Genomic DNA, 13,698 nt, shown 5'->3' with positions numbered 1-13,698 from the left:
CTCTAATTATAGGGACTCTACATGGAGGGCCATCTGTTCCGCATGGAGGAGCTGTTCGCTAGCCTCGCAAACGCCGGACAGGAGCTGGAGCCCAGTTTGAAGGTGGCGATGGTACTGAAGAGTATGCCGGATTCGTTCGACATCCTGACGACAGCGTTGGAAAGCCGTTCCGACGACGAGCTCACCATAGTGGTTTCTGCTTTTAGTGGTGTTGCGTGTACGTACACGTTGCATTACACGAACACTACCTGAGTTACTGGTTGAAAATAGTAAACAAAAATCAGCTGTTCCCGGCAAAATCAAATGGGCATATTTTCAACCAGTAGATTTGCATTAATGTTCTTGACGCCACGCTGCGAAACCACTATGGAGCTGGTGAAGCGAAAGCTGCTGGATGAAGCGCAGAAGCGAGCCGAAAAAAGCCACCGAGGTGAGTCGATTCTGCGTGCTGGTGGGGACAAAAAGCCCATTGTCTGCCATAATTGCCACAAGCCCGGACATTTCAAGCGCGAATGTCCAGCGTCAAGAGCTGGACGGGAACCCACAAATGGCGGTGCTAGCCAGAGCCACGTGTCAAAGAAAAAATCGAAACCGAAGGCGACGCACAGTGGCGGGCCCCCATACAAAAGTCGGACAAAACCTCAAATGTTAACCTAAATTGCTAAAATTCACAGGTTATGATGACTTTAGTTCCCTAAATCTATTTGTGATATGGAACTTATCATATATTTTGATTTTACTATATTAGGGTCGATCAAAATTTTGAAATCTGCTGATTATGGAAAGCATGTAAAAATAATCGATAATAAGCTATCACGATGTGCTTTCTGAACGTAGGTTTTGATTAATCTTTTAATTTGGGGGTTCTTAAATCATGTATTGGTATTGAAATAAACTATAATTGTGTATTTGTTGCTGTTAGGGTGGTCCAAAATCTTCAAAACTATATAAATCATTAGAAAAAATCGTTTACCTACGTTTTTTTCAGTGGATCAATTCAGATACATACACTGACAATAATCGACACGCCTCATCCATGTTCTTTTTCACGTTAATTTATCGTTTAAAACAGCAAGCTATATTAACGTGTAATTCTTTTGAATCAGATGTTGAATAGTTTAGGTTCTAAACCACTGGCTTTTACACATGATTTGAACGTGTTTGACAGTGTGTTTATGTATCGATAATAGAAATGGTTCGCCTACCACTTAATGTACATCACCGTGATCGCTCGCGTTAAGTATGTCTAAGCATACTTCATTTTTTGGAGATCAGGAACCCGCAGCAGGGTGCCTGCAACTGATATACTAAGAAAATCGACATTTATGATGCCCCAGATTAACGTGTTTTACACATGATTTCCAAAAGCAATTTTATGACTGGTTTGACACGTTAAAATCAGATGTTTTCCAAGTGGTGAAAATTCATGTTTGAAACATGTGGCTCGAACGTGTAGAATATTTTCAGTGTACCAATGTTAGCTGACAAGACGTGGTCTATTCTCAGGGACTGCCCATAGACCACGTGAAATTTTACGGTGGGTGCACGGAGGTATGTTAATTCAATCGTTATGGGGTCAGATATTCTAATATAGTCAACTGCGTAAAATTTGAACTGATTTTTATCAATCTCGTTTCAACAACTTCAAATATGCTCTTCCGACTTTGGGTTATAAGGTACATCGATCCCTACTATCACTTGTCGAAGCAACCGAATCAACCCTATCTACAGGTTGCGGCAGGAAAAAATGCGAAAAGTTCAAGGCACTATTACACGCTAAATATGGGATATATATGACTATTTTTGCATGACAGTGTATCAGTCAATGTCTATATTCTAGCACTGAAAAATAAAAATGAACATATTTGATGTTTAACATGTGATAATGTAGGCCTAATAAGCGGATATCAATAAACTGCGCGCCCAATGGTCATTAAGCAAAATGACTATAACAGTAACAAAATCAGCTCAAATTCGATGAACAACCAGACCACACTGATCCAGAGCCATGTAGTTTCACATACCAGATGAAATAAGTACATATATTTGATGATATCGTAGAGAAAATTAAAAATTTTGTTTTATCAGTTGCGAAATTTAGCGACCTGATTTTCTGCGTTTTGAAAATTCTGGTTTTCTTCATCTTCAGGCGCCGCCCTGTAAAGGTTAGTGACCAAAATGGGAAATTTTTTAATTAACTTTTTAGAAAACTAGCCTATTGTAGATCATGGAACGTTGAAACATAGATTGGTTAATGTCAAATGGATGAAAATGAGGTTTGAAGTTGAAAAACACTTTCGCATTTTTTCCTGCCGCATACTGTATAAAGAATTGGCAATTCATATTCGCAATATTGAAGGGAGTTTTTGATAAACGATCATCAGAGGTCGGTAATCATATTTATGAATAGTAGAGTTCCAGCAAATATTTTCAAAATCTTTATCACTTTATGTGTCGTTCAGTAGAAATGTGTTTAACGAAACTGTATGAATAACTTACAATAAAACTTAAAGTTTAAAAAACCAATATAAGGGGTTTTACTAAAGAGCGTAAAATGTTCGTTTCATAAAATTGCGATTAAAATATTCAAAGATTGCCTTGGTGATCGCGACGTTTACGCAGAAAAATATTTAACGTAGCGTTTAACGCCGTTTAGTGAATTTCTTTTATATTTTATAGATGATTGTTGCTTTGAACTGTAGCGATGTGCGTGTAGAAAAGAAACACGTAGATGTCGACGAATTTGTGTCACTATATATTGAAACTTCGATAGAAGTTCGTGAAGAGATTGCTTCCAAGGTTGTTGACCAATACTAACGACAAGGACGAATCGAAGAAACGACCAGTTTAAGAAAATCAATAAGCAATGGTTTATAGTTATTTTTACATGCTTTTAACGGTTGTTTTTGTCTTTCTTTTATTTTGTAGGTTAAAAGAGTTAGTTGTATCGGGTGAAGCAACATGTGGGTAGTGTCTAAGAAAATAAAGGCTTATTCATACTTAGTCATCACTCCTTTCCCTTTCCAGCTTACTGTTTTTAACTGGAGCACCCACTTTCTTGTGTTTTTCTGTCAAAACATAAAATAATATTTAAAAAAAATAATAATAAAAGCTGTGGCCACTACATTATCAGGCACCCCCCCCCCCCCCCCCTTCCTCTTATGACCATCTGACTTAGTGAAAGTCTCTTATTGTTAGTATAATTTGAACTATGTTAAGATAAAATTTAAACTTTAAACAATATCACTTCCTCTACAACCTCGCGGCTCCATTGTGACCTGATAGAAAAAAATTTTTTTTTTCGCTCTTAGCGCAAAAATGCGCAAACAGTCACCTATATAGCCAAAAACTAGACAAAATTGCACGTCAGATCCGGGAGACGGCGTCGTTTTCTGATGTTTCCTAAACAAGTACTGGATCTCTTTAATACGAAGTTTTTCTCCAAAATTTCATAAAAGTCAATATGTTTGCATATTGTAAAAACATAATAATTTTGTGATTGAATTCCAAACAATCCCTGAAATGTAATGGTTATTCATATCCAAAAACACAAAAAATATTGTCACATTATTCAAGTCCCAACAAACGTTTTTGCTGTACAAGAGTGGAACAAACCACTCTTAAGCAAACTTAAGCTTAAGAAACTGTTGTTCAGCTACTTCTGTTCCTTGGGAGTCTTCCTAACTTTTACAACGAACTCATGAAGGAAGCTCATAAAATAAAGACAATAAAAACTAATATTGTAGCACATAAAACTTCAACTTTGAAAAAATCCACAAGACTCAATTTTCGACCAAATGACTTGAAAATTTGGGGTTTTCTAAGTTGAAGTATCTATGACGAAGAAAAATATTAGAAAAATAAAATATTGAAGTCGATTTTTGAGGTTTTGTCCGGCTTCCGGCCACTGTGCGACGGTTGGCATGGCAACGCCATTCGCATTCATGGTTGCTGCGACCGAGAGCGAATCGAACGTGTGGATTGTCGACTCTGGAGCAACATCGCACATGTGCTGTGACCGTGCGTTTTTCGACGAGATGAAGCCAAGCCGGGGATTTCCATCACGCTGGCCGATGGAAACGAGACGTTGGTGAGAGGTGTCGGTTCGGGGCGCCTATTCTGCCAGGATGAAGAAGGTAAGCCACAAGAAATTATTCTTTCCGAAGTGTTCTACGTCCCGGATTTGGAGTCGAACCTGATATCGGTCGGAAGACTGGTAGCCAAAGGAGCCGAGGTAATATTTTCTGGTCACCGGGGGTGTGTCATCCAACGCAACGGTGTTGTCGCTGCAGTAGCGAAGAAAATCGGTGGGCTCTACCAGTTGAAGACTGCTAAGGAGTGCGGTATGGTTGCGTCCCTGCACAACAAAAATTGCATTCACCATTGGCACCGCAAATTAGGCCACCGTGATCCTGATGTAATATATCGAGCGGCGCATGACGGTTTGGCTACCGGCGTGAACATCCAAAAATGTAGCGTGTTCCAAACGTGCGAGTGCTGCGTCGAAGATAAGATTTCTCGGCTGCCATTTTCGAGGAAGGAGGACCGACAATCTGCGAAGGTGCTGGACATTATCCACACGGACATCTGTGGGCCGATGAACACCGTGTCGCCTGGTGGTTCGCGGTATTTCCTCACGATGATTGACGACCACAGCCGGTACACCGTCGTGTATTTCCTCAAGAAGAAGTCGGAAGCTGCGGATGTAATAGAGGATTACGTGAGTATGGTTAAAAATCGTTTTGGAAGATGTCCGACTGTTATTCGTTCCGACCAGGGAGGCGAATACAAATCGAAGCGTTTGGGACGATTCTATCGTGTCAATGGGATCGCTCCCCAGTACACGGCTGGCTACGCACCGGAGCAAAACGGTGTCGCGGAGAGGAAAAACCGCTCGATCGTCGAGATGGCTCGATGCATGCTGATCGACGCGAAGATAGGCTACGAGTTCTGGGCGGAAGCGGTCAACACGGCCGTGCATCTGCAGAATATGCTACCATCGAGATCCGTCAAGAGGACACCCTTCGAGCTCTGGTTTGGGAAGTATAGTATCCGTGGTTTCGACCTTTCGAGTAAAGACCCCTTATGTAGGTGAGTGGCAATCGAATGATTATGAGAGATCTGAGAGTTGGTAATCTTGGTAGAAATAAAGTAAGATCAGTTCTGAACTATACGTAAACCTAACCGGACGTTTATCCATTACATATCCGAAGTGGAATTTTACAACTGGCGACGAGGATGGGATTTAAATTAATTCGCGGCGCGTGTGCATCTGTGCATTAGTAAAATCAAGTGAAAACGGTATTTTTGGATCAAATACCTAAAGCTGTGATCCAAAAGAGTAATTCCACTGCCATTTTGCGTGGTGAAATAATTTCTTTTGTAAACCTTGTGGTAGTCATTTTGAAGAGCCAATTGAATTCAATTGTGACAAAAGGCTAACTCACATTGTTTAAAACACGGTAGCTGACCTTTGTGAATCGGTGGAAAATTATAAAAAAGGGAAATTGGATCTCCCAAGTGTAAATTTAGTGAAAATTGTTAATTAGCAAGAATAGTCCACTTGTGAAGAATATATTCATTTTTCAGGGGTCATCAGCTGCGCATAGGGCAAGAGTGCTGATCCAGAAAAGTGAAGGCGAGTTCGAGCAGTTTAAGAGTGTGAGTTCCAGCGAAAAATTGGCGCCTGAGTTGGTCAGTACGAATAACCAGTGTTGAGTGCATTAGATCGTACGACAGAGAGGCGAGCAGTTTACGAGAAAGAAAATTGAGAGTGAGTGTATAACCAGAAATAAAAAGAGGAAAGATAAGCAAGAGAAGAGAATTACTGTGCTGCAGAGAGGTCTGTTTTGAAGAGAATAAGCTGTGAGAAAAGCTGCGGCAATAGAGAAGAGGAGCACAAGTCTCTTATAATTGTGGTTACAAAGGCCGCTACAAATAGCATCAAGTGGGTAAGAGAGCAACAACAGACATCAGTTGAACTTCTATACAAGGTAAGGTAAACTAACAATGACCACTACAAACTTAGTTGGAGTCATCGAACCTTATGTTTTGGGTAACTCGTTTACCGAGTATGCTGAGCGTTTTGAGGAATTTTTTGAATTCAACCAAATTGATGACAATAGAAAACGGTCAACTTTTTGCACTCTTAGTGGCCCTGCCATTTACTCCGAAATAAAACTTTTGTTTCCGGGGAAAAAAGTTAAAGAACTATCGTATGTAGAGATTATTCAAAAACTCAAGGCACGTTATGACAAAATTGATTCCGATGTAATCCAATGTTTTAAATTTAATACGCGGGTCCAGAGAGCCGATGAAACTACTGAGAGCTTTATACTTGATCTCAAACTACAAGCTTCTCTTTGTGATTTCGGTACCTACAAGGATAAAGCTATTAGAGACCGTATTTTGGTTGGAGTTTATGACAAAAATCTTCAAAAGCAGTTGTTGAAAGAGGAGAAATTGACTCTCGCAGATGCTGAGAGGATTATTACCAATTATGAGCTTGCGAATACTCGCGCGGCCGCAATAAACGTTGATGACCATCAGATCGCATCGGTGAAACAAAGGCTAGGACGCAGAGCGAATTATGAAAGGAATAGATACAACAACAATTACTACAACCAAAGGAATCGCAGTCGCAGTAGAAGCAACAGTTATCAGAGAAGGGTGACCTTTGAGGATGATAACAAAAACAAAGGGAACAATAAGTATGCTGAATTCTACTGCAACAACTGTGGTTTAAAGGGGCATATTAAACGTCAATGCCGCAAGCGAGGAAATGCGAATTCTAATCCAAACAAGATCCAAAGCGTTGTTGTGCCAGTGCCATCTAGCAATACTGCTTCAAATTTGAGCAAGGCCTTGAGACGTATGAGTATGGAAATGAGTGACGAATCTGGTGATGATTCATCAGGTGAATATATGTGTATGAATGTGACGTCCATTAATAGAGTAAGTGATCCTTGTCTGATAGATGTTACTGTTGAGGGTAGACCGATACAAATGGAGATTGATTGCGGATCTGCGGTTACTGTTATGGGAATTGATCTTTTTTTAAATGTACTAAATGTACCACTTCGCAAGAGTAATAGAAGATTGGTCGTGGTAGATGGAGGGAAATTGAAGGTTTTTGGAGAAACTGAAGTAACCGTTCGCATCAGAAACACAGAAAGAAAAGTAGCACTGGTGGTAATTAATAACAGTGATACCAAGAACCATCGCTTTATTCCTTTATTGGGTAGAGAATGGCTGGATGTATTTTTTCCAGAATGGCGACACACTTTTCTAGGCATTACAAGTGTTAACAATGTTTCTACCCATGACCAAGATCTTCATTTGAGCGATATCAAACATAAATTTGCTTCAGTATTTGAAAAAGATTTTTCATCACCAATCGTTGGATATGAAGCAGATTTGGTACTAAAGGATGATCAACCGGTTTTCAAACGGGCTTACGAGGTTCCCTACCGGTTAAGAGAAAAAGTTTGCGATTACTTAGACAAGCTAGAGCGAGAAAATGTGATAACCCCAGTCCAAACTAGTGAGTGGGCGTCTCCTGTGATAGTACTGATTAAGAAAAACAGTCAAATCAGGCTTGTGGTTGACTGTAAAGTTTCGGTGAATAAACTCATAATTCCGAACACGTATCCCTTGCCAGTAGCACAAGACTTATTTGCGCAATTGTCAGGGTGTAAAGTGTTTTGTGCATTAGACCTTGAGGGCGCATATACTCAGCTTTCCTTATCAGAAAAATCTAGACGGTTTATGGTCATAAACACCTTAAAAGGGCTTTATACATATAATCGTCTGCCACAGGGAGCGTCTTCCAGTGCTGCCATATTCCAGCAGATTATGGAACAAATTTTAGCTGGAATTGATCATATATCAGTGTACCTGGACGATGTATTGATCGCAGGAAAGGATTTTGAAGACTGTAAAAGGAAGTTGTACACCGTGTTAGAGAGATTACATGCAGCTAACGTGAAAGTTAACTGGGAGAAGTGTAAGTTTTTTGTGACTAGTCTTCCCTTCTTAGGACACATAGTCACTGATAAAGGGTTATTGCCTAGCCAAGACAAGTTAAAGACGATTGAAGAAGCTAAAGTGCCAACAAATACATCGGAGTTGAAAGCATATTTAGGACTAGTGAATTATTACGGGAAGTTTGTGCCACATCTGTCTGCAAAACTTAGTTCCCTGTACAATTTATTGAGGAAAAATGTTCAATTTACATGGACAAATGACTGCCAAGAAGCTTTTGAGAAGAGCAAGAGACAATTATTGAAGGCAGACATTTTAGAATATTTTGATCCTAAAAAACCGTTAGTGGTAATTTCTGATGCTTGTAATTACGGCTTAGGAGGAGTATTGGCACATATGATCGAGGGAGTTGAAAAACCGATCTGCTTCACGTCGTTTTCATTAAACGAAGCCCAAAAGAAATACCCAATACTTCATTTGGAGGCGTTAGCTCTTGTGTGTACTGTTAAAAAATTTCATAAATTCGTTTACGGGCAAAAGTTTACAGTGTATACTGACCATAAACCGTTAGTGGGTATTTTTGGAAAGACAGGGGCACATTCTATTTACGTTACGAGACTTCAAAGGTACATTTTAGAGTTGTCGATCTATGAATTCGACATCATTTATCGGCCTTCGACAAAAATGGGGAACGCTGATTTTTGTTCACGTTTTCCGTTACAACAGAGTGTACCTACAGAGTGTGACGTAGAATACGTCAAGAGTCTCAATTTGACCAATGAACTACCCTTAAACTTTTCTAAAATTGCAACCGAAACAATAAATGATCCGTTAATGGTGAAGTTAATGTCCTATCTACAGCATGGCTGGCCAGAAAAAATTGATAAATCTTTATTAAACATTCAGGCAAATCAGCATGACCTTGAGATCGTTGATGGGTGCTTAATGTTTCAAGATAGGGTAGTGATACCAGTGAAGTTTCGGAACAAATTGCTCAAAATGTTACACGTTAATCATTCTGGGATAGTCAAGATGAAACAACTGGCAAGGAGAACGGTTTATTGGCCTGGACTGAATAAAGAGATTGAGGAGTTTGTTAGACAATGTGATACGTGCACTAAAATGTCAGCTGTTCCAAAGCCCAGCACGACAACTAATTGGATACCCACAACGAAACCATTCAGCAGAGTTCACGCAGACTTCTTCCATTTTGAGCATAAAGTGTTCCTACTCATAGTGGACAGCCATTCTAAATGGTTAGAAATTGAGTGGATGAGGAACGGCACAGATGCTCCAAAAGTGATTCGTAGATTTGCCAAATTGTTTTCGAGTTTTGGCATACCGGACGTAATAGTAACCGATGGTGGTCCTCCATTCAATTCTGCGCTATTTGTGTCCTTTCTTGAGCGGCAAGGGGTCTTGGTCATGAAAAGTCCACCATACAACCCCTCCAGCAATGGCCAAGCAGAAAGGATGGTCAGACTGGTAAAAGAAGTGTTCAAAAAATATTTGCTTGAACCAGAGGTTCGCAACTGGAACGTGGAGGACCAGATCAATTACTTTTTGATTAATTACCGTAATACTTGTGTGACGACAGATGGATCTTTACCATCAGAGAAAATATTTAGCTATAAACCAAAGATGTTAATTGACTTGATTAACCCAAAAAGACATTATTCGAGACAATTGGTCAAAAGCCCTGCTAATTACAAACGTGAGCAAAACACAGTAACATCATCAAACCAAACGGAAGTCAAAAAAGACCAGTTTGATAGCCTGATACCAGGTGACAAGGTGTGGTTGAAAAATAACCACATGAATCACGTAGAAAGATGGATTGAGGCAACATTTGTGAGACGTCTCTCTCTCAATGTCTTCCAGGTGGCAGTTGGAAACGTGATTTCAAGCGCTCATCGAAACCAGCTGAAGGTTCCGAAGACTAAACCTCCCATCTTGAACATAATGGTCCCGATTGTCTCAAGCAAAAGAAGTCGGGTGGTGATGATGGATGAGGACGAAGCTGATTGCGATATGACGAGACCAGCAACATCGACAACGGCAGGAAGTTTGGATAAACGACCCATCTCCATGACTGAAACCAGCCAACCAACACTCCGTAGATCGTCAAGGAAAAAGAAGCAGAAAATACATGAAGATTACGTTTATAATTGAACTTATGTTCTCTCGAAATTAGAACTAAGATTATGAATTTTTGGGTAGAATTTTGAAATCGTTTTCGTTCGAAATTTTGATCTGTGATGTAGTGTACGTTTTTATTTTGAAATCATTAATTGAATTAGTACTTGTGTTTGTTAGACTTCTGAATTTTTGATACTATGTGTTCTGTGCATTTATATATGAAATTAGATTATTGAATTTAGGTTTGCTATTGCAATATCTTTAGGGGTAAGAACTATAGTATCCGTGGTTTCGACCTTTCGAGTAAAGACCCCTTATGTAGGTGAGTGGCAATCGAATGATTATGAGAGATCTGAGAGTTGGTAATCTTGGTAGAAATAAAGTAAGATCAGTTCTGAACTATACGTAAACCTAACCGGACGTTTATCCATTACATATCCGAAGTGGAATTTTACAGGAAGAAACCGGGTTACGGACGATTGCACATTTTTGGGTGCACTGCGTTCGTTCACATTCCTCAAGAGAAGCGAAGCAAGTTGGCACCGAAGGCGCAAAAGTTGACGTTCGTCGGCTACTCGGACTGCCACAAGGCGTTCCGCTTCATCGACAAAGCGACGAAGAAGATAGTCATCAGTCGTGATGTACGTTTCGTGGAAATGGAGGACGAAGTCGAAAACGAGGGTTCGACGCACCGGTCACCGTCAGTGACGATGGTGGAGTACGAGTCAGTGCTTTCACGACCAGCTGTGGAAGAGGAATCCGACGATGATGATGCCTCGGTTCAGGAGGAGTACGAGTCCGATTCCTCATCTTACGACTCACCGTGTGAAGATGTGTTCGACGACGATGATTGCCATGGCAACGGGAATGAAGAAGAAGAAGAGATGCCACTCCGGCGTTCTACTAGAAGCACGATGGGACAGAAACCAGTTCGATTCCGGGAGACCACCGGCATGGCGCGCAAGCTTGTGGCGGAACCGAGAAGTTTCGCTGAAGCAGTCAACGGTCCAGAGGCGGCGCAGCTGCGTGCTGCAATGGATGATGAAATCAAGTCACTGAAGATGCACGGTACCTGGAAGCTGGCGAATCTGCCCGCTGATCGCAAACCCGTAGGCAGCAAGTGGATTTTTAAGCGCAAGGTCGACGAGAACGGCAACGTTGCGCAGTACAAGGCCAGGCTGGTTGCGCAAGGATTCTCCCAGAAATTCGGGACGGACTTCGACGAGGTGTTCGCCCCGATAGTGCGACAGGTAACGTTCAGGGCGTTGCTCACAGTTGCCAGTGCGAAGAACATGCTGGTGAAACATGCAGACGTCAAGACGGCCTACCTCAACGGCGACCTGGATGAGACGGTCTCGTGGACGGTCTACATGCGGCAACCGCCCGGCTACGAGGTGGGTGACAAGAGCTCCGTATGTTTGTTGCAGAAGAGTCTGTACGGTCTCAAGCAAGCGGGACACGTGTGGAACCGGAAATTTGATGGCGTCCTGAAGCAGCTAGGCTTCACGCAGTCAGCCAACGATCCGTGCTTGTACGTTCGACGACGAGGCAACCAGTGTACGTAACTGGTCGTGTATGTGGACGATATGGTCATCGCTTGCCACACCGAAGAAGAGTACGCCGAACTGATGACAGCTCTAAACCGCAGCTTTACGGTAAAATCGTTGGGGGATATTAGCCATTTCCTGGGCATTCAAGTCCGACGCAGCGAGGAGCAGTTTTCCCTCAATCAACGGATCTACATCCAGACGTTGTTGAAGCGTTTTGGGTTGACCGAAGCGAAGTCGTCGAAGATTCCTTTGGACCCTGGCCACCTGCAACAAAAGGAGGAGAGTGAGAAGTTGCCGAACAATCACCAGTACTCAAGCTTGATTGGTGGTTTGTTGTATGTGGCAGTGAACACCCGACCGGACATCGCGGTCAGCGTATCGATCCTTGGCCGATCAGTGAGCAACCCCTCGCAGGCGGATTGGATGGAGGCGAAACGAATCCTCCGGTATCTCAAGCTCACCCAGGATCATGAGCTTGTACTGGGGCCAGGACAAGCGAGCATGGAGGTCTACGTCGACGCCGACTGGGCCGGTGATGCGAAAACCCGGAAGTCGAATTCCGGATTCTTGGTGACGTTCGGTTGGTGGACCAATCCACTGGGCATCCCGGAAGCAAACATGTGTTGCGTTGAGCAGCACCGAAGCGGAATTTGTAGCGCTCGCCGAGTGCTGCCAAGAGGTGCAGTGGATCGACCGGTTGCTGAGTGATTTCGACATGAACGTAGCGAAGCCGATTCGTATTCATGAGGACAACCAATCGTGTATGAAGCAGCTGGAATCCGGTAAGGTAAACAACTGATCGAAGCACATCGACACGAAGTACCATTTCGTTCGCCAGATGTACCAGGAGGGCAAGATCTCGGTGCAATACTGTCCAACCGACAGCATGGTTGCCGACATGCTAACGAAGCCATTGACCAACCAGAAGCTGACGAGGTTCCGCGTGGCAGCTGGTGTTCTTCCGTCGAGGAGGAGTATTGAAGGTGCGACTGAAAACCTCAGCATGCCATGACTTTAGTTTGTAGATTTGAATTTTTGAATAAAATTTAGTTGTTATTTGACCGCCCTAATAAACCAACACCATACACAGACCGTAAGGCAGAGGGTTCAACAATACCGCATACTGTTTGAATTGTATCCCGAATGGGTGGTTAAGCACATCTTATGGTTATCGTTTATGCGGGGTCTAGCAATCAAGTTGTTTTATTGCATTCGGTCCGACCTGTTGAGTGGCAATGAGCACACCTTCATCTGAACTACATTGGCTCTCCCCTCGGCATCATACCTCTATGAGCGCAAACCTTGTGCCACTGACAGCAGAAAGCGGAACGACGACCAACCCCATCAGAATCAAACGAACGGTCGTCGCGTTAACAAGTTTCTTTGTAATCGTTAATGAATAAAAGTTTCCCACTCGAAAGTAGATTTCCCCGCGTGTGAATTCTCTTCCTTTCAGCCTATTTCCGAAAACCCTGACGCTGTGTGTCCACTGTCCGCCCAATCCGCCGTCAGGTAATGGGCCCAGTTGGGATCGGAAGAGCTGGAAATTGATTTTTCGGGAGTGCGCGTCGGTTTTTTCGATTCCGCTGCAGCAGCGACGTTCGGCCGGGAGAGCCGAAAACGTGCGCGTCGCTTGGCTCCGAAAAGTGTGGTTAGGATCACCAGCCGCGGGAAGACAAAAGTGAAGAATACCCAGAGAGGTGTGTGCGTGCGAAGAACACGAAAACTTTTTTTTCGAGTGAGTGTATGTGTGACAATGGTTGACGCAAAGTTTGCCGTCCCGAAACTGAACGGGCAAAATTGGCAAACATGGAAGGTGAAGATAGAAATGTTGCTTTGCCGAGAAGACTTGTGGAGTGTCGTTGAAGAAGATGTTCCGGAAGAAGAAGACCGCAACGCTGCGTGGAACAGCGCGGACAGAAGGGCAAAGGCAACAATAGTGCTCCTGTTGGAAGATAGCCAATTGGCTTTGGTGAAAAATTGCGAACATGCGCGGGATGCTTACGTAGCATTGAAAAACTATCAT

The 13,698-nt window shown here is 42.5% G+C and overlaps 1 protein-coding gene across 1 annotated transcript; it reads left to right on the top strand.

Annotated features, from left to right (window-relative positions):
* Positions 1-11,708: 11,708 nt before the first annotated feature.
* LOC134288825 (uncharacterized) lies at positions 11,709-12,380 on the top strand. The gene has a single exon (XM_062854725.1). It carries the CDS (start codon positions 11,709-11,711, stop codon positions 12,378-12,380), a length of 672 nt encoding a protein of 223 aa, XP_062710709.1.
* The last annotated feature ends 1,318 nt before the right edge of the window (positions 12,381-13,698 follow it).

The sequence above is a fragment of the Aedes albopictus genome, chromosome 1, assembly GCF_035046485.1.
Source record: "Aedes albopictus strain Foshan chromosome 1, AalbF5, whole genome shotgun sequence".
NCBI classification, from domain to species: domain Eukaryota; kingdom Metazoa; phylum Arthropoda; class Insecta; order Diptera; family Culicidae; genus Aedes; species Aedes albopictus.
Note: the sequence above shows the minus strand (reverse complement) of the source record. Positions and strands in the feature narration are given on the sequence as shown.